The sequence below is a fragment of the Anopheles moucheti genome, chromosome 2 (assembly GCF_943734755.1).
Source record: "Anopheles moucheti chromosome 2, idAnoMoucSN_F20_07, whole genome shotgun sequence".
Classification (NCBI taxonomy): Eukaryota; Metazoa; Arthropoda; class Insecta; order Diptera; family Culicidae; genus Anopheles; species Anopheles moucheti.
Window position 1 is genome coordinate 95,015,107 of NC_069140.1, and position 22,360 is coordinate 95,037,466.

At 42.8% G+C, this 22,360-nt stretch overlaps 1 protein-coding gene across 1 annotated transcript in view; it reads left to right on the forward strand.

Moving 5' to 3' along the window:
- Nucleotides 1-22,360, forward strand: part of LOC128298862 (serine/threonine-protein kinase Genghis Khan) — a 48,468-nt gene that overhangs the window by 10,563 nt on the left and 15,545 nt on the right. The window contains exons 3-6 of the mRNA XM_053034665.1: nt 18,928-19,592; nt 19,673-20,136; nt 20,211-20,315; nt 20,392-22,265. Of these exons, the coding sequence (XP_052890625.1) occupies nt 19,538-19,592; nt 19,673-20,136; nt 20,211-20,315; nt 20,392-22,265 (2,498 nt within the window). The 5' untranslated portion in view covers nt 18,928-19,537. The remainder of the gene's footprint in view (nt 1-18,927; nt 19,593-19,672; nt 20,137-20,210; nt 20,316-20,391; nt 22,266-22,360) is intronic.

The window sequence follows — 22,360 nt, forward strand, 5'->3', positions numbered from 1 at the left end:
TAATGTCCCCTTGCTTTATTGTGCTAAATGTTGGAGGTTTTATCGATTATCTGGTACGGTTCTTTTTACGAACTCGCACGCCATACCCAAATTAGACATGCGTCTAGAATTCATCCCTCTCTTACCGTTTTGCATTATGTGATAGGTGCGGTGTTACATTTGACAATCGGATTTTAACGGTCACTCATGGCATGGTTTCTCGGATATGCCGGAATAGCTTTATTCGACTGCTAAGTTTTACGAGACTTATTTGCAAAAGCGGTCTCGTCGCCGGTCTGTGCATACACCCCTGCAAACATGACCTTTTTCACGCAATTCGCAATTTTATTTTATTCCTGCGTGTTCGGGCCGGGTCTTCTTAAGACTTGGACAAATATTGTTCTATCTCTTCAACCGTGCGATTGGAAGCGAAACCTTAGAGAGATTGAGAGAAGAGAGAGACAGAGAGAGACAGAGAGGGAGGAGGAAGCGCACGAACAGACGATGACTAATTCGTGTTTGCCAAAATGTACCGAGCCCCTTCAGTTTTATGTGTTATGTGACGAGTAGTTGTTTGTTGTTTTCTTTTTGGTAAGATTTTCCTTTTATTCTTTTTGCGCTTTGTACACCAACAATTTCTTCTGCGTGTGGATGAAGGTGTGCAAAAGTTTGATGACCGATCCGTGGACATACTTCGCCCCAAAATGGGAAAAGAAGAATGATCTTGAATCTTGAGTGAATAACCGGCCTCCTACCGCACCTTGGGTGGTTAGTAGTGTCCATGAGTTGTCATGAGTCATACGGACGGGCGAATCAATGCTGACAGGTAAGTGGAGTTCCCTTGCCAAACAGCAACCTACTGGTGTTAATTTATTGTATTTTTATATTTCTGAGAGTTGCTGAAGGTTAGGTTTGTGTTCTTTCGAATAGTTCGAATAGTTCAGGATTTTTATTTCAAGATTTAAAGAATATGTTATTATGAAGTTGGGTGTTTGGGTTTATATTCATTTTAAATTGACTCCAGTTCCATACGAACGCGATACGCTTGCATCACCCCGTAGAATGTCAAACACGTCGGAGTGACGTCACAAGGTTGACAGACGAGAAGGTTACATGATCGCCCAGCAATCGCCATTGGGAAGCAGTGAGTAAAAACAAATCACAAGAGGAGGGGAAAAAATACATTCCACCAGTTTGGCCACGCCAGCAGCGAGCAGATAGATCATCGTGCACTAATAAGGAATGTCAATGGTGTCGTGCCTCTTGCAAAGTAGTCGAATGTCCGGTGAGAAGAAGGAGGGTGTACGCAGAAGGCAGCAGAGTTTGTTGCGGAGATTTGGGTATTGTTTTCTCGTGGCGATCACTCCCGCCAAACTTTTCGGTGCTCCACAGCCACCAGCAGTCAGCTGTTGTTGTCACTCGAACGGCACAAGGGTCCGGTTTTCTGTCCACAAACCACAAGAAGAGGCTGCTGCCACTCGATGGCGACGGTTCGCACAAAGAGTGGCCACTCGAAAGACGCCATGTTGGGTTCTCACCGCATATTGGGAGCCTGGCAGCATGGAAGCATAAAGGAAACCATGCCATTTGCAGTTAGCCGTAGACCATTTTCTATTTTGGCTTCCGTCGATGAGACGATGATGATGTGATGTGATGATAATGATCGCGGTAACTCCCCTGCTTTCGATCCCATCGTTTATTTCGCCATTATGCTGACGATCGTGTCACTACACACCCACTTAACCTGGGCGAACGAGCTCAAAAAAATCACGGAATAGTTTTCTCAAAGAAGGTAGTGGTGGTGGTCAATACCAAACGTCACTTCAGGGTGACGTAACTAGGGGCTCCTAATTCGATTCAACGGGGGCTCTTTGGTTCATTTAATTTATTCTTACAAACGTTCCGTACTCCGTACTCGCTTTGAGGTGTATTTGAATCGCAGTAAAAGTGACGGGTGGTTCACGTTGGCAATCGATAAAATTGCCAGAGAAAGTTAATGGAATTCCCTCCTCGCTTCAATATGAGTCCAAAACGACACTGTCCTTTCGTTCAGGGATGAGAAACTCTTTGCGCAGGTTGTTATGAATATGGCTTTCAGGTTCTTCATTATTCTAACGACCATCAAGCGAATCAAGGGAATGAATGAACCTATTATGCAGCTAGTCCTCGAGCAACACTATGACTTTAGACCGTCAAATGTATCGAGAGACAGCAAGTATATCGCACATCATCAATTCTACACATACTCTTGTGGACAAAAGTTATTCAAATGCTATTCAAGTTCCGCATGTGTGGCGGAAGTATACCAGAAATACAGGGTTTTACACTTTACTTCAGACTGGCAGCACACATTTTTTGACACGCAGCACTCGATTTCTTGTCGCGAGCGCTCAGTTTTGATTGCAAGCATCGGATTTTTGATCAGGAGCATTTAATTTCAACAGCCAGACGCTTGAAAGCTTTTCGGCCGCATGTTTATAACCCCCCTTGTGAAAGATTGGTTTGAGTTTGTAGCTTTTGTTTATATGCAATATTGTTTGTTTTTTTAGTTACTTGATAAGTTTTGGTGCAAAATATGTTTAAAAAATTGTGAAAAGGTTTAAAAAACATGTATTGGATAACGTATTTGAAGAATTATGCCCGAATCGCTCTAATTCTATGTATGCAACAGATTTATTTAAATGTGCAGCAGTGGATCCTTGGAGATAAACCTATGTCCATTGGATTGGTTCAAAATTTTGCTAACCGACAGAATGGCGGCAGATTTCTAATCTTCTCTTGAGCTATTCACGGACATCGGTGTAATCAATTTGCGTAAACCTCCTATATTCCCACGTAATACTGCTGCTGCTAACAATAGTGTTGTGTGTTATTAGACAGGTACGTAATTGTTCGTCCGAAATTCTCTAGCTCACCCACGATCTTGTTTACAGGTATCACACAGGTATCACAACGTGTTACACATTAGAAACACATTTAGAGCTACGCATTTCAAAGAGGTACTGTGTATTTTATCCTTGCAATACAACAAGGAGATAATTCTGTTCATGATAATCCTACAGCAAACTTGGATACATCAGAGGCTGTACCTCGACGCCGTAACAAAACTACATCTGACGAAGATCGAAACCGTGTTGTTACAGCGTACGAAAATGGTGCTTTCGGCAAAGATATTGCAGAAATGCTAAACATCAATCGAAGATTCAATAAAATTTATTGAGCTTATAACACCATTACATATTTAGAAATGCATAGTTTGAAATTGTATTAATTTTCTTTAGGTTCATTGTGTGCTTCCAATTGAATTGTTTGCGTAGCTCTAAATGTGTTCCTAATGTGTAACACGTTGTGATACCTGTGTGATACCTGTAAACAAGATCGTGGGTGAACAATTACGTACCTGTCTAATGACTCACAACACTATTGTTAGCAGCAGCAGTATGAGGTGGGAAGATATGAGGTTTACGCAAAATGATTACACCGATGTCCGTGAATAGCTCTGGAGAAGATTAGAAATCTGCCGCCATTCTGTCGGTTAGCACAATTTTGAACCAATCCAATGGACATAGGTTTATCTCCAAGGATCCACTGCTGCACATTTAAATAAATCTGTTGCATACATAGAATTAGAGCGATTCGGGCATAATTCTTCAGATACGTTATCCAATACATGTTTTTTAAACCTTCTCACAATTTTTTAAACATGTGTTGGACCAAAACTTATCAGGTAACTAAAAAAACAAACAATATTGCATATAAACAAATGCTACAAACTCAAACCAATCTTTCACAAGGGGGATTATAAACATGCGGCCGGAAAGCTTTCAAGCATCTGGCTGTTGAAATTAAATGCTCCCGATCAAAAATCCGATGCTTGCAATCAAAAATGTGCGCCTGCGACAAGAAATCGAGTGCCGCGTGTCAAAAAATGTGTGCTGCCAGTCTGAAGTAAAGTGTAAAACCCTGTATGTCTAAACAGTCAAATTTATTTAATAATCCCCTAATTTCGACTTTAACTTCGAATATCGCTAATACTATCTCAAATTGAATGTTTGGCGCCATCTACTGTATAAATCGCTAACTACTGGACTAGGAGCTCAATCTTAAAAATTATCCTAATACCCCGCCAACCAAGACGACGATAGGAGTTTGGTGATCCCTGCCTGGCTGGGTGAATGTTTATTATGTCACTGGCGTACTTTCGTACGGCGGACTTTACTCAACCCGAGAAACAATCGAGAAGTTTCCCACTTTTCCGGCCGCTGACATTTACACACGGCGTAGTGCCGTTGGCACCGATGCCGATGGTTCAATCTCTGCCGCGTGGTGGCCCCATTGTCATCCCATGAACAGTCAATTCTTGACTTATTTTTTTTTCGCCGTGCTATCTCTGTTGCCGGTTTGTTTCCGCGAAGCCCTATTTCGAAGTTGCGACAGGCAACCCTTCGGATTTGTTGTAGAAGGAAGTGTGGCGCGCAGGTCGTTACACCTTCGTGTGACGTTTACATGGTTTCGATAGCAGCTTGTGTTGCATGTGTGCGGTGAAGTGCAAAGTCCTCGCCGCGTTGCATTGCGCTCGGTCCCAATTTTAAGTCCTATTTTTCCCACCGAGGAGAAACGCATGCGGCGATTGTGTAGAGGAAAATGCTTTTGTTTTTGTTTTTTTTTGTATTATTAGGGCTGGCATGGCGCTCTCGGTTTCCTTGATCGGTTCTATTTTTGGCCGGTGGGCACTATTACCCTTATTGCCGTAATTCGTGTTCATTTTTGTCAATGCATCTTCTGACTAATGCTGTTGTGCATTGTGCGTTTTTTGAGGAAAAGAATGAGGAATTTAGTTTCCCAATGCAAGGAAAATCATTAAGTAATGCTATTTATCTCACATGGCTTCATTTTCAATTGTTTGAGCTTGTATTGAGCTGTAAGTTGACCAACGCTAAGAAAAACTATTCCATTTGGTATTTACTGCTTGCATCTGCAGTGAACCATTCTGCATAGTAGTTATTTCAACTTCCAAATGGAAATAATCTTGCCTTTTTACAAACATTTTCTTCCGATATTTGTCAGGATTTTCACCCTGTGGAGTATTTTCCGTTCCCTTGGGTGTAATATATCATGTGTTCTATTTTTTGTGTTTGCTTTTCCTCGTTGTCGTACATCATAATCGCACCTCAGATAAGCAACGTTAGAATTTTGCGTACGCTTCTGCCGTGCCGCGCGTCTCAACCGAAATGGAGTTTTCCCACTAAATGACGTCAATCGACGACACCGCTGCCTCCCTTTTGCAAGGGACAGATGGAGCATCCGCTAAATGGCATCGATCGGCATGGTACAACGAAACACAAATATGGGCGATCGGCGCAGTTCCGGTGCGATAATGGGGCGAAAAATCATCACTCACCTACACTTTCCACACACCAAGCACATTCCGCCAAAGCGCCTTTAAGAATGCGCGAGCAAAAATCAGATCGGTCGAAAGGAACAATCGTGTACTCTGCAAAATCCGGAAGGTATCGGCCGGTGTGGATTGAATAATGTTGCAAATGAGGAATAGCTCAGGTGTTGTGTGTTATTGAGGGTTAGGTGGCACGTAGCAAAAACACGCATACAAAATATGTTTCGGTAAGGTTCCTTGTTGCAGCGATGAGAAGGTAGCGGACTAATGGTGCAAACCCAGGATGTAAGGAAGCTTGAATGAGCCGCCAAGCACGTACGTTTGTTGGTCTTAAGTTTTATCTTTTGCATTGTGGTCGTGAAGCTTTCATCGAAACTACTAGTACTTGCACCCTCCGTACCTTTACGTTCCTTTTTGTGTGTAGTACTGTATTAGATATGGAACAGAACGTAAAGTTTGTTTATTGCACACAATTCCATTGTTTTTTTTTATTCTTTGCGCGGCTATGAATATCTGGAGGGATTTCTACGAGAGTTTGTTCCAAAAGTTGATCGCAAAACAAACTTTGCACCAGATTTACCCGCATCACCCATTTTGGTGTGTGTATTTGCCATTTAAAAATGAGCTAAAAAGAGAAACAAACCGATGTAAGAACAATAATGTTTCTCAATTTTAAATAACACCGTGCAGCATTTCTGCTTCTGCCACCGCGTTTCTTATCATGGTGAAATCTTGCAGCAAAACTCTTGAAACGTCCTTTGGATGAATTTATTAACATTTTGTTTTACCACATCGTACAGCAGCGATGACGTACGCAGGATAGGGCTTTTGCCTGCAGGCGTGTAGGGAAATAGAAGGTAATCCTTGAATGTGCGATACCTAAAGCTACCCCGAAGCCACTCCAGCCCTAACCCCAACCCTAAATCGGTTCGTAGAGAGTGGAGGTGAAATAAAAAAAAACGCTGCACAGACAACGGTGGATTGTGAGGCTTTGCATATTTTATGAATTTTCGTTTGTTGAACCTCGTGTGCTTTTGGGTGGATACCGTTTGTGTATTTGCTGTTGGCGGCGCATACCTGTGTTGTTTTTTTGTACATTTTCCCTGTTCGGTGAAGTGGACACAGATTGAGCGGAAGGAAACATTTTGGTTTTCCGAAAACGGAAAAAGAAGCCTACGCAACTAGAGATGGGAAATTTAATTCATTGGGAGGATTTAAATCAGTGTAGAAGAATTAGGATAATGATTGAACTCTTTAATTCACTCATATAGATTGATAAATGCAAGTAGATTCTTCTTCCTCTCTCCATGCAACCATTTTTTGCCCCACGTTCGAAAAATCTTTCCATTTCACTTTTCTACGCCATCAACTCATTCACAGTACAACTCAACTCCTCGCGGCTCATACAACTCATGGTTTAAATCATGAGTTAACTCAGGATTTAACTCCTCGCGACGATCTTCAACTTGTGATTTAAATCTTGAGTTAACTCATGTGCGAGTGAGATTCATGGCGAGCTTCATCTCATAATTTTAGTACTGAGTTAACTAAAGAGTGAGTTAAATTTAGAGTTGACTCACACCCAATTTAAACCACGAGTTAAAAGTCATGGTAAAGTGAACAGTTAAATCAGATCTGTTTTGAGTGTTTTAATTCTCTGTGCATGAGTTAAATCGCAAAAGAATTATAAATACTTTTCTTCTTGAAGATTTGAATTAACTCACTCTCTAGAAAAATGCACATCTGAATCATTATGCACATCACCACATCATGCACTGCGTACACACCACCGTGACTTGTGGTAGGGTTTTGGGGATGGTGTTTTTCTATTGAGAAATCGATATTTCCTGTCAATTTGAGGTTTGCGAAAATTGCACTTCAGGTTTGCAAAGCACTGCAACATTCCGGTTCCGGTCACATCACTGGTTTGTTGTCAGTCATTGGGGAAAATAAATATGGCAAAACTGGCCATACAAGCGTGTATAAACACCGCACAGCTGTAGATGGTGGGATTGAGTTTAATTATTTAATGTGCTAAATCTGGTCCCCGCCCGGGAGTTTGCCCACCAGTTCCACCCGGATGAGTTTGTGGTATTATGAGTGGGGGTAAATAAAGTTCATATGAAAATAAAACATAACATTTACCAACATTGTGCCCCCAAACGAGCGCTTCCCCGAATTTGGCGTTTGTAAATCGTGTAAACCGTGAAATCTGGTTCAAGTTCTCCGGTGGAGAGTGAAAGCCGGTATCCATTAACCATCATCATCATCATTCAGATCGCAAGATTGACACACAGTCGTGGAGCTGTCGAAAAAAAAACCTGGGCAAGGATGAAGGGTGCGAGTGTGTTTCCAACCTCGCACACAATCTGCCACGACACGGCGTGACATGGTTTGAACATTTATTTTTTTCGTCTATTTATGCCCTCGGGAAACGGAGAACGCTTTGAAAAGAAGGGGTTTGCTTTTGGGGTTCACTGTGTTTGTGCGCTGTTTTAAATCGAACCTCCTGATGGAGCGTCGACAATTTCCTCTCACATTAATTTTCCGACTGTGCGCTTGTTTGTTGTTCATTAGAAGAGGATATACATAGCAGCGGCGACCTAAGGGCAAAAACTATGGCCACAGTGTGTTGTGTGTTTTGCATGGGGGTTTGCCGGCCTACCATTTGTCGATCGTGTGCCAAATGGTTTTCCTACCGCGTTTGGGGGGGTGATATAGGAATTTTCCCGAACCCCCCACCATATGGCACGGGGTATAATGGAAGTAGGTGGAAGTTCCATCCGAGATGGATATTTCAAACCCATTCGTTGGCAGGTTCAGGTAAGGTGAAACGACACAACAAAAGCGACCATGTGTGGTTTGTGCTGTGATCCGCTTTTCCACTAAGCTGTATTTAAACAGTGTGCGTAGCTGCAAACGGTAGCTGAAAACGCGGTAATCTGTAGATGGTCACTTGGTGGTGTTTGTTTCTCTTACAATATAGCTCTTACAATAGCAGCTGTATGCCAAGAAACTCGTGTTTGGCTTGAGTGAAATTGAACACAGAACGGTCAGATTTTTTTTTCTTCTCTCCCTTGTTTTGGCACCATTTCCGCACTATACATTATGGCAAAATTTGTAGTGATTGTTTTTTGCGAAAATAAACCCCGCGGGATGCTGCTGAGGTAGAAAAGGTTGTACCTTGTTGGTTATTTTTGGATGAGATGGCTAGTAGGGTTTTTTTAAACAAAATAAGTGTTGAACCTCATGACTCTTTCGTTTGTCATCAACTTTATTTCAAAACAAGCATGTGTGGTGGTGAAGGTGCAGCCATCTATCGAAAAGATTGTGACTAAAATGCAAACATTATCGTGTCTTTTTGTGTGACCAATGAGTTGGTGTCTTCTAAATATGAATTTTGTGCCGAATTTAGCAGTCTAAATTAAATAAAAAGTGTCCTAGAATCAAAATATCACATGTTCTCACATCAAGGATTTGGTATTTTACTTGAAATTGCAATGCCTTTTGTCGATTTCTTCGGGCCTCTGCAAGACTTCCCTGCACGATAACTCCCCTATAACTAAGCCAAATATGTAACGGGTTGCCGACTGTTGCTTACTATCTATCCTTATGTCGTGCTAGACAATACAAACACTGTAAAGATATGCCACTATGAGAGACACTTCAACATAAATGGGACAAAACTCCCATCATCAAACATGCTCCATTACCAAATTCTTAGAATGGCAGCGAGCATTCTGCACATGATCTCACGTCGGCAGAGATTACTGTGCAGGTTTCCCTTGCTGCTGGCGAACCGTTTACATTGCACCCCGTGCTGTTGGGTTGCGTACACTTGAAAGTTGTTTTCCGTTTCGCGGGTTCTTCCCCTGGTTGGTGCAGCAGCATAACAAACCGCGTCCTAACGTGGCGGTCTCTCCTCAAAAGAGCTGCTTTTTTGGTTTGAAATTCACTTTCAAGGCACGTTTGCAAGACGATGGTGGTGGGGTGTGCGAATTGTGCGGTCGCCGTAGGGAGCCGGAGGAGCACTGAGAATGAAGTGCGCCATCCGTCGGGTGTACTTCTCATGGCGCTGGAATGCACCCGTGTGTATATGCACTCGTCACGATACGCTGAAAATAGATGCAATTAATTTCTGCCACACCAGTGTGCGTGTGGCGTACGGGTGTGCTCGACACTGCACCGGTTGATTATTAGACGTGCTTAGAGACAGGTTTGAATGGAGTTTGCCACACTGTGCCAGTAGGTTTGGTTTTCTTCGCGGAATATTATCTCTGATCTAATTTGCTCCCTTTAGCTGCGATTTGTTACCGGTACTACGCAAGTTTAGTAAATATCTGAAGAATTTCCTCGGGATTATTGTCAAGCTATGAGAGTTCCTTGAATGTTGCGTAAAGTGGTCGTAGATAAGATATTTTATCAATTTTTACGTTGTACTGAAAAAACGTTTAGATAAACAAATGGAACGCAAACGAACAAACGCCGTGAAGCCTTTTTTCTCCACCTTCAATCGCTGTTCGCAACAGTCAAAGCGGTTAACGCCACACCAACGTACGCCCAAGCTGCAGCCAGCACGGCGCAACAATGGCGGCCAACCGACAGCCGGTAGTATTAAATGCAATTTTAATTAACCCCACCGAAACTATTCGAAACATTTGCCATTAAGTCGCGGTTGCTCTGGAGTTCGGGAGAGTGGAAGGAAAAAAGCTGGTGGTCGACGGAAGCGATGGGACTTTCCCCTGCGCCACGTGGCACGGTTACGAGACTGGTGCACATTTTTTGCTCAATTAGTGTTTTTAAAATGGTTGGAATAGTTATGGCCTTTTTTGGAAAACCACCCCGAGAAGACGCTGTAACGCCTCCGTGTCACGTCAATTATCGAATAGTCGATCTTTTTTATATTTATTTTTAGAGAAAACATGTTTTAGTTCATTAATTTAAAAGTTTGCTTAAAACCTTATTTTATATTATTTTCCCATAAACTTTGTAAAATAAATTAGAAAATTTTGTTTTTAAATTTGATAGACTCGTAATAGCAACCTGCAAATAGGTCCCACCGAAAGCAAATCATAAGCTTTATTCGTGCAATGTTTTTTTACGGGTAAAAAACGATAAAATTAACGATATCATTTTATCGTTGTTTAAAATTATTACTACCAATAAAAATCGTTAAATTTGTTTAGTATGTGCTGGCAATAATGGTGAGGAAAGGGAGACGTATCATCTTACTACCAAAAGGTCACGATTCATTGGCCTTTGGCTTGCAGTATTAATTTGTTGCCCGTACGATCATTTTGGTCTTTTTTTGTGTTCATCATCCGCCTTGGTTCAACAAAGCGTTTGTTTCTGTTTTGTGCAAGCAGGCTTTATACAAGCTGGTATACTTTTTTGTCATGCCTAAAACTCGCCATTCAAAAACGATGTTTAACAAGCACATCCATTATTTTTGCACCGACATGTACCGGTGTTGTGTGCGTCCTTTGTTTTGTGCGCGTGCGGTTTGTTTTATTATGTTTGATGAGACTTTTTTTCTTTTTCCTTCCTGCGGTTCCATCCTTTGCAAAACGAATTAGCTTTAAATTGCGAAGGAAGAAGTGGCGCGTGCCGCGGTAATAATGATACAGTGCGAACTGTACGCGCGAGGGAGGTTTACCTGTTTTTTTTTTTCGTTGCGGCTGTTAATAACAATAATTGGGTAGATCGATGCTTAATCGAGCGGCTGCTGCAATACAAACACACCGTTGCGAGAGAATCTTCCGCTTCTTTACTGAATGTGAATCATCATGAAAAAATTAGCACCTTCTTCTCACCACGTTTCCTTTGTTGTGTTCCATTTCGATGTGAGGAAATCATAGAAACACAGGTGTAGCAAAAAAAAAAACGACCTCACCTTTGGAAATGGCTAACAAAAACAGCAGATGAATTAAATTACCCAAGTAGGTGCGGTTTTGGTGGAGATTTAAATTTCGCAAGCCAAAAATACGCTTCACCGTAATGAATTGGAAAGAGGAAAATTTATCTCACTGCTCACTGCTGCATTGAGTGCGTGAGCGATTTGTCTCATTGCGTAGCTCACGCTTGTGTGGTTAGCGGTGAATAACGAAGCATAATTATCGCGTATCATTTTCACACCATCGACACGGTGGAATACTTACGGTAAATGTTTTTTTACGTGCACTCTACAAGTATTTTTACTGTACCGACAAAAAAAACTTCAATTGATGGTGTGCAGAAGCATAACCGGCTGTTTCATCGCAACCGCCAATGGAGACACGAATTTCAGACCTTTCTTGTGCGGTTGTATCACGTGCTTTCGTCGTAAATTGCTCTTCTTCAGCGTGGAAGCATAACCGTTGGTTGGCAAATTACGCGTACAATCACTTCACATCCACACACTCTCGTTGCCATCATTCACAAAAGGTGCAAGAAAAGGAGTGCTTACACACCGATCTCGCCATCATCCTCAGTAATGGCACTGTGTGCCACCAGCAAATGAAAGAGATGTTGTACGCAAGAAAAAAAAAGAATTATGTTGGTCAGTGTGTTACGATGTTATGCGCTGAGCCGATGATGAAAAGTACGGATGTGCACGTGTATGAAAAAAAAACAACAAACTGCAATCTTGCGCATACTTGTTTAGCAACGCTTACGGTCGAATTATGAGCTCATTGTCAGGTGTCTGGAAAATAATTACTTCATGTCGCAAGGCGAACCGTAATTGTAATTGTTGGTGAAATATGTGTTTAAAAAAAAGATATATAAGGCAAATCGGGTAATAATCGCGGGTAGCAAATAAATCACTTACTCACAATAAACAATCCCTAGCAGATCCCACCAGGACTAGTTCTTGCTTGTTTTAGAGGGAAAACGGCTCATGTTCTGGAAATCTGCTAGAGATTTCTTCATTGGTGTATTGTGGATAATCATTGTTCGTGTTCTTCGACAGGATCTCCACGTCCTATAAAGACATGCCAACTACAACTCGCAGAAGAATACATTTTCCTCGGATTGCCGGAGACTCATCCGGCACGAAAAAAATGCTAGTTATAATGCACGAGCGAAATCACACCCTTTTATATAACACCTATGTGGTAAAGTGACGAAAACCTTTAGTTAAAATGCCTGCTATTTGCTAGTCTTAATTACTCACTGCCCAGGATTGGTGCGATAACATGAAAGGGTGTTGTTCCGTTAACAATCGTAGCCTCCATAATCCATAAAACCGATAATTCATCAGCGAGTTTCCCTGTGTGTATTGCCGTACATAGACATCCAATTTGTTCGCGAATCCTTGTCGATCTCCGAGCACCTTAGTAGGATCATTTCACCTAGCCTGGAGAATGCCATCGCTACCATTCGAGACGCGTGAAGGCGTACGGTGAAACGTGACACAGCCTCTGGCGGTGGCAGTTATGATGGACAGCAAACATTCACATAAATTGCGCATAATTCCCTTGAAGCTGTGTGACTCGTGCCGTGCGCACCAAAGCGTAATGTTAATGGAAGTTGCTACATTGAAGCTCGCGATTACTACCCTTTCAGCGAATCACAGCTGCGAGCGAGTATCGCTACACACGGCAAAGGTGTGTGATTAGTCCGAAGGATGGATTTGTAATGTTTTGTACATCACACAACGGCTCGCCCTTAAACTCACAAAAAGTTGCAAAAGCAACAAGGTACAAATGTACGGACGACTTTTTCGAACTATTTACTCCAATTGAGCGATTGATCGCGACATAATAGCGTCTTCCGGAAGGGAAAGTCGGACCTAAATTCCATGCCGGCAATCAACCGTTGATTTACCGTTCCGCACTGTCTTCGGCATGCCAAGTTCCACCTCAGTTCATTTTCGTTCCAATTTCTTGTCATTGACGAAATAGGTGGACTAAAGCAAAAGAAGACCGAAACCAAACCGAAATGAGCAACGCTGTGTGTATGGGGACGTTGCTCACAAGAATTGACGCACTTTTGGCGCAGATACGACGTTGTTGTCGCGTGGGAAACGCATTTGTTCCAAGCGAAAATGGCCTCTCGCGACAGAATCCAACGAGCGCGCGCGCGCACGCGCACCGCACACCCGACACCTTTTGCGTAAGTTTACGACGGCGTAAATGACGCCTTGCTGTTGTCTGGTGGCGCCTCCATGCGTCGGGTATGTGCTTGGGAGTTTAGTTATATTCCTCTCTCCCTTTTCTACCTACATCCATTGACGCGTTTGGTGCGGCCCCAGTTTTGGAAGCGGATGGATGATGGAGCCACGATCGCTGCTGGTGGAGAAAACTAGTAGATTAAAAAAAAAATCCACATTTGGAAAAAACATTGGTGCGACATGGAAGAAACAAATGGTAGGACAAGCGTGCGTGGGGCACAGAAAACGCGGCGATAGTAGTACGTCCAGCCGACATGACTTTTCACGGGTTTGCGCGTTGCGCTTTAGGTCTCTATTTCCCATTCGCAAAGGCTAAGGGACGGCTCGTGTGCGTGTGTGTGTGTAGTTAATTTGCTGTATTTTTAATGTGACACTGACTGTGACACTGTTCGTGCCGTTGTCGGAGCTGTCGACGTCTGTTTTTGGCGTTTAGCTATCCATCACTTTGCGCTAGCAGTAGTCATCCAGTGTTGGGCAGTTGGGTACGTTGACGAGCAGCTCCCAAATCGAGCACATCACGTCGACGGTGAAGATCAACTCTGTGGATCATTGGTTAGCAGAAAAATAGTACGGAAAAATAAAATAATTTCAACACAAAGTTACGAAGCAAAGTTTAGAAACGATACAATTAGAGCACACCAAATACCACTAAAATAATTAATTTTTTTATGTTGGTGCCGTGACCAGGAATACATGATAATTGTGTAAAGATCATCCTTTAAATCATAAACTTTCTAACCGGGGGTTGGTTTAGCCGTGCTTATGATAAATGACAGTTCTTATTACAGTTGGACAGATCTCCTAAATCGATTATGGTAAATAAAAATGACAGAAAAGTCTTAAAGTATATTTTTTCAGTAAATGCCTACTATCCGCCCTATATTCCAGTCGTTAGGCAGTATTCTAATGACTATATATCAATGACTAACGCAAATCCCAAACCCAACCATCGGCCGTTGAATGGTCGATTTGTAAAAATAATTAAATTTTTTTAAGACTAATTATTTAAAGCTTTAATAAGAAAACGAAACATTTCAAACTAACAGGAAAAGTTCATTTTTTTATTACTTCAAACAATAAATTACGTTAAACCCCGCTTCCTGTAGTAAAGCTTCTCTCGGTTCGCCTTGCCGGTGAGTCATTTTAGTAGCGCAATATTGATTTTTGCCATGCTTTTCCGGGTTTCGCGTCGACGGGAAGGATAATCGGACGATGGTTGTTGTGCTGCTGCAATGTCGAAGTGATGGCAGGGATGAGATCATTCAACCGCTCCGATATAGACACTCGACTCGTAGCATCATAGCCACGGGACGTATGGAAGCGTCCAGTGGCTGTGGATGGTTAGTTTCGGCGTCAGCAGCCCGTCAGAGAATGATGCTTCTATTAGCGCCAGACGCTTGGTCTAGACATCCGCAACGGTTGTGCTGTCGCAGAGTCCCGTTTTACCTCTTTTATCCTTTTATTCTAAGTGAAGTTTGTATATTTTGTTTGCAACACAATTCCAATTCTAATTCTTCTGGACTTTTAATGAAGGATTAAGAAAAAATTTAATAAAAATGCTGTACTGATGAAAGTGTGTGAAAAGCACATTATTCTGTGTTTGCCAGAAGGTTCTGTTTTTAAAGACTTTACGTAATATTTTGCTGTTTTGATCCCGATTAATAAAAATATCAACGAAGCTTACAACACCCACCTGCTGGACAAAGCTTTCCCCGTCGTATTTTACCTCCACACATCCACTTACACCCTCACTCTTCGACTTCGACCTCTAAGTCATCAACTCTCCCTAATAAATATTTTATTCAAAGTACCGAACCGCTGCGAAAAAGTTGGGGGAATTTGAACGCGTCGCCAATGCCGGAAGTTCTATTTGTTACATTTGCCAACAGCTTTCATTGAGCGTTTGCGGAGTTAAGCCAGCAAGAGCATGGGGACATGGCACGCATACAATTTGGTCCACTGTTGCGATGTTCACGTTGAGGCGAAGCATCGAATAGGTTAGGTTGCCCTAAGTCGGTCGTGACAAACCATCTACTATCGACCGTACAAGCGTGCATAAATACATCAGGTAATGGGTTACGAGGTAGAAGTGGATGGTGTTGAAAAGTGGCCCTAAGAAACACGGGAAAACGAATTATAATTCTAGCTTTCGATTTCACCCTTGATTGAAGAGCAAAGTGCATTTGATGTAATAATTCACCCCCAAAACCCTTAGAGTTCTAGAGTTCGAGAAAGGGAACCTTAGCAGAATATCGAGGGTTTCGGCGAGTGGTAATGGATGGATGTCTTACTTATGTGGCACAACTCTACGATGGGGAGTGAGAAATTGGACAGCACTCAGGAAAAATAATCACTCGTATACTCGTTTGTGTGTTTCTTTTCCAGTTTCTAATACTTCGCCCTTAGAGTAGGTGCCAAATACAGGAGGATTACATCGTTACTCCTAGAAATTTATAAATATATTGCGAATGTTTATTGGGGAACCAACTCCTCTAGTGCAGGGGGAACAGTGACAACTTGTTCTCCTCCGGTCTACGATTTTCGGCTTAGAAATAGGGAATTTCGCACTCCGGCTACCATTACCAGTACCATTCCCTATCATAGTTTATTGGTAAAAATGGCACTTATAATGGAAAGAATTGTTGGAGGGGCAGAGTTTTATAACTGCAGACATTGCAGGGGGAAAAATATGGCTAATGCAGTATCGTCCTCAGTAAATGGCGTGTTTATCCTGCTGGATCGTGTATATGAGGGTGAACCATTTCATTGATTTGACAATGTTTATGTGTCTCGAGCTCTCTCGCACTCGTTTCACCACCATACGTCACCAGTCATTGCTTTCAGCCGAGGGTCAAGGCGGTCATAAAATACGCCATTAAAACCAAGGGTGCCACTTTCATTACTTTCCAACGCAGGGAATTTTCCTTGCTGCAGTCAGTGACACCAGTCAGCTGCAGTTTAGTGCAGCACATAGTCGGTAGGTTAGTATTTTAACTTTACGACAGTCGTAGAGTCAACCGGCTAGAATAGTTCCTTGCCAGGGTTTTTATGTATCAAATACTTTCTATTCGACCTTACAGCGATGTTCTCGGTGACTGTATGTCAGGTATTCCGACATTTACAACAGTCACTTCTGCATATGAGGTCAACAAAGTCAAGATTTGAACACATCGTACCAACAACACGACTCTTGTATATGACCTGCCCAAATATTATGCATTTGTTAATTGTTACATTCACCTTTTCATGCTTCTCAATATTATTTGTGCTTGAAGTTCCCACAGACAGCTGAAATACCTCTGAAAAAGTACTCGTAAAAAAGAAAATCTCTGTTTCAATAAATTAATGTTCAAATATAGCATTGATGGTATGCGTAGTTGAAGCTTATATCCCGAAGATCTTTGTTCATGCTCGTGCGACCACCTCGCGCCCAGTTCCAGTCGGGAAATAATATTCAAGAGCAATCAAGTTTTAAACGAATTTGCCCAAGCTGTGAACGCTTGGGTGAATGTGGCATGTTACTGTTTGCTTGAAATTTGGTTTCCGCTTGCTGCAAGTGCACTTGAAACCGGGAGTGCTTGAATCGCATGAACTATTTGTTTGGTCATTAATTCCCAATAATTAGTCTGGAGCAGCGCATAGCTCCCGTCGAGCGATAACGTTTGCATCCATCTGACCGTGAATTCGTTCGTGCCCGCCATCTGAAGTTGGAAAATAATTAAATGATTATCTTTTAGCAGCTATCACATCACTGCGGATGTTTTAAATGGTTTCTTAAGCAAGCATAGGTGCTGTTTAGTTTTATTTTCCATAACTCATTTGCTATTCGATTTTATCCACCAGCAGAAGAACTTCCAGCGGGACGTCAAGAGTTGTGCAAAGGTCGTAGAAAAAGAAGTATCCACCAAATGATGGTTAAGACTGCGTCAGTTTAATGAATAATAAATAACAGTTTGCGAAAGTGGATCCCCCCTTCCCTAACTGGAAACTTCCGCTGGTGATAGGAAAGGAAAACAAATGCCATTTATGTTTGCCCGCCGCTGCAAACGGCCACGGGTTAAGGATGAAGTTTCATAGCGCAGCCAAAAACCACTTGCCCTGCTGCGGATATGGCAATTTGCGGGGACTGGTCATTAGCACTTCAACCACGATGATGGAATCGCTCGAGACAAGGAAAACCGCGCTCCCGACCTAGTTCCGGTCAGTTCCGCAAAGGACACACCGGTTCGAGGGACGGCACCGGCCCGTTGGTGTATGCTTGTTTAAATATTAGTTTTCTGCAAGGGGAAATTGAAAAAGCAAAATTTTCAGGTGGGCAAAAGTATAATGTGATAAAAATTTATCACGAATCTGATAAAGGAATGGTCGGTTCTATGTCTGACCGGCAAAAGGAGCTCCCGTAATGTGATGGAAAAGGGGATCTGTCGGTCTCGAGTGCTAACCATTGAAATGTTCTCTGTTAATTAAACAATCTTTTTTCTTGAAAGATGAACGCATTTGCACCATTCCAAGTGGCGTTTTCTGCATAATTGAATTCTATTTTAAATTGTACGATCGGAAAATTACTCTCAACAGATTTATTTGTTCCCATTATATTCGTTTGTATTTCTTTTTCTGATTTATATATTTTTTGTAGTAGAATAACTGTATGTGAAACATTTCAAAATCAAAAAAGAAAATCTCACGTAAAGCAATATGTGTATTGTGATTAAGGGCGAAAAAGCAGTTTATGTGTAGGAAAACTGTTTTCATCACCGCGGATGTGTTTTTGTTCTTCGCTTTTGTAGTTGCCTTCCGCATGCCGTGACACCCATTCACTAATTATGGGTGGAATTGTATGGAAAGCACTCCGGATGAATAAAGATGAAAAATATAGGCACGAAAAAATAAAGCAAAGACATGAAAACGATCGTGCCTGCAGCAATCATACATAACTGCATACTAATGTGCATGATGTGCTGAAAAAGAGGAAACAATAGAAGCAAAAGCAACAAAAAAAGAACAACACTACACCCAAAGCAGAGCAAAGTTACAACGAAACGAAACAGAATTTTGCGCTCCAATAATTTGGGCTTTTGAAATGAAGGCATACATACACTCACGACCGCGTTTATGCAGTATGTGCTTCTTGTCCACTATTATTCGTTGTTACTTTTTGTATTCGATATGCTTCTGTACTTGATTTTAAGGATACAAGGAGGAGACATAAGTTATTAAAACAACAAGAGTAACAGAAAGAAAACGTATAGCAGTATGAAAATGTATATAATAAATGATAAAGTTAGCAGTAGAATTGAAAGAATATAATTTTGTAATGCTGTTTATATTCTTTTTTTTATTTGATATTTATGTTGCATTTTAAATAATAATCAATGTTTGCCTGCATTTTGTCCCATTTCAGACGGTATTTAAGCCCCATCAGTACACCGCATCGTGAACGATCAAATGGTACAGCAGTGCAGCGGTGGTGAACCACCATCACGGTGGTGGCGGTTGTCCTAATGTCCTTTCGCAGGGATATCGCCACCGCCATTCGGTTCCTGACCCGTAAGGAGCCGGATGTGAACCGCTTTCGTCGCAAACGTTACCAGCACTGGTTAGCATTAATATTGCACCCGACCAGCGATAGAACCAACAACGGTAGTGGTTTTCACTGTCACCAAACGCTGTAAGGTAGATGCTGCGAAAGTGCTAGGAAGATCCAAACCTTCCCGCTTTTAAACAGCGTTTCTGTTTTACAGTAGTGTGCAATTGTTGCAGCATAGCATTAAAATTATTGGTCGGATTGCGGCCGGATGGTACAGAACAACGACGAATGAAACAAAACTAGCACCCGAGGCTTAGATAGGATTTAAGAAATCTATCGCTGAGATAATAAACAAAGGAAGGCACCATACAGCACCGATTACTGGCGTTTATGTTTCGTTTGCGAGAGAAGCTGGATTGACTGCAAACGTGCAAACCTTAGAGCAATATCGTAGTAAAAGTATCAACGATATATTGCAACGACGATGGCTTCCGATCAGAAGGATGTCCTCGCTGGACTGAATCTATCTAAACTGTCCGGTAAGTTTCACGCATTTGACGCACATCAGGTTGAAAGTCGTTCATAATGGACTATTCCCTTTATTTCTATCCGTTTTTAGTTCAATCACCCGCGGCTCGCCTAAAAGAGCTGGAAAACCTCATCCTTGATCATGTTACCTGCAGCGGTACAAATAATAACTTCAGCAACAACGGCAGCAATGGTACCACCACGAACAATAGCGTCAGCAGCCCGCTGTTTGGTAGCATCCTCAGTGGTGCAGTTGCTGCTGCCGGTCTGTCGGCGGAAAAGTTCCTCTCGGTGGAAACAATGGTAGACTGTCTGGTGGTGCTGTATGACGAATGCTGCAATTCATCGCTGCGCCGCGAAAAGACAGTGTCCGACTTTATCGAGCTGATGAAGTCGGTTGTGCAGAATATCAAACAGTTGCGGCTGTCTCGTGACGACTTCGAGGTGCTGAAGGTGATCGGTCGCGGAGCGTTCGGTGAGGTGTGCGTTGTACGGATGCATCACACTAGTCAGATCTATGCGATGAAGATACTGAACAAATGGGAAATGTTGAAGGTAGGTGAATCTCGATCGTAAGCGCAGGTTATGAATGTTTGGTGATGAATTTGGTTTGTTTTGTTTTTTTACAGCGCGCCGAAACGGCTTGCTTCCGTGAGGAGCGGGATGTGCTGGTCTTTGGTGATCGGCGGTGGATAACGAATTTACATTACGCTTTTCAGGATGACATTAACTTGGTAGGTGTAATAAATGCTGATGATATAATGCCTTATTTATGTCGTAATCATAACCTGTTGATTGTGTTTTTTGTAGTATCTCATTATGGATTACTACTGTGGCGGTGATCTGTTAACGTTACTGAGCAAGTTCGAGGATCGTCTGCCCGAGGACATGGCACGGTTCTATATAGCAGAGATGGTACTGGCGATACATAGCATCCACGAACTGAAGTACGTGCACCGGGACATTAAGCCGGATAATATAGTGCTGGATGCGAGTGGGCATGTTCGGTTAGCCGATTTTGGCTCCTGTTTACGACTTGGTCCCCAGGGAACGGTACAGTCAAACGTTGCGGTTGGTACACCCGACTACATCTCACCAGAGATCCTGCGTGCGATGGAAGATGGTCAGGGAAAGTATGGTCCAGAGTGTGATTGGTGGTCATTGGGTGTCTGCATGTACGAGATGTTGTTCGGTGAAACGCCGTTCTACGCGGAGAGTCTAGTCGAGACATATGGAAAAATCATGAACCACAAAAACTCGTTCGATTTTCCAAACGACGATGAAGAGTATGGTGTGAGCGAACAGGCGAAGGATTTGATACGGCGGTTGATCTGCGCGCCCGAATATCGGCTCGGCCAAAACGGTATCGACGACTTTAAGGCACATCCGTGGTTCGAAGGTATCAACTGGGACACGATACGAAACGGGCAGGCACCTTACATCCCGGAGGTTTCTAGTCCAACGGACACGTCAAACTTCGACGTGGATGATACGGACATCAAACTGTCCGATGCTGTACCACCTACGACAAACCCTGCCTTCTCCGGTCATCATCTGCCATTCGTGGGCTTTACTTTTACCAAGGACAGCTCCCTGTCGGACGTAGGCCGATTGTCGCGTGCCATCACGACGAACAACATTAGTCAACCGCTGCCACCACTGAAGCTGGAAAAGCACGGTTCGGAGGAAAAACAGCGGCTCAGTCCAGACAGTACGCGAAAGCTGCAGGATGAAATCAACATCCTAACCAAGCGCAACTGTGAACTGGAGAGCCAGATCAAGAGTTTCGAACGGGTGGGAGCACTGTCGGTAGGAACGGCAGCCTCTGGTGACTCCGTAGACGGACAGGTAGATGCAAAGATTAAGGAGAACGAGAAAATGATACGTTTACTGCGGCAGGAAAAGGATGATCTACAGAAAGAGCATCAGGATGCAATAGATCGATTAAAACAGCAGGACAAGGAACTGAAAGATGCACTGGAGCAGCGCAAGCTTGCGATGGCTGAGTATACCGAGGTAACCGACAAGCTTTCTGATCTGCGACAACAAAAGCAAAAGTTGTCGCGGCAGGTGCGCGATAAGGAGGAAGAGCTTGAGGTGACAATGCAGAAGGTGGATACGCTACGCAGCGAGTTGCGCAAGACGGATAAGTTGCGTCGTGAGCAGGATGCCCGCGTGCAGGACTTAATTTCGGAGCTGAATCGGGAACGTCAGCAGCGCGAGCGTTCTGAAGAGTGCTACCGGCAGTTACAGATGGAAGCACGCAGTCGCAGTTCATCGGAACTAGGATCGTCCAATTCGCTTGGTATCTCTTCATCCGATTCCATTCGGCTAGAAATCGATCGTTTGGAGGTGGAGTACAGCGAGAAGATTAACCAGCAACAGACACGATACAACATCGAAATATCGGCCCTAAGAGATCAGCTGAACGAGGCGGACAATCATCGGGAAATGCTTCAGCGGGAGTTGCAGCAAGCGCGCGAAAAGCTTGACTCGAGCCGACTTGAATCACTCACGGACTCGGAGGAAACGATCCTTGAGTTGCGCAAGCGGCACGAGCGCGAGAAGAAGATTCTGCTCGACGATAATCGTAAACTGATAACGGACTTGGAGATGATCAGTGAAGCAAACCGCCGTCTGACGACTGAACGGCTGCAAATGGAAAGCGAATATGAGGACCTAAGGTAAGTTTAGGATCAGAGAGATAGAGAGAAAGAGAGAGATAGAAAAAGAAAGAGAAAAAAAGAGAGATAGTGAAATGAGTTTTGATAATAATGAT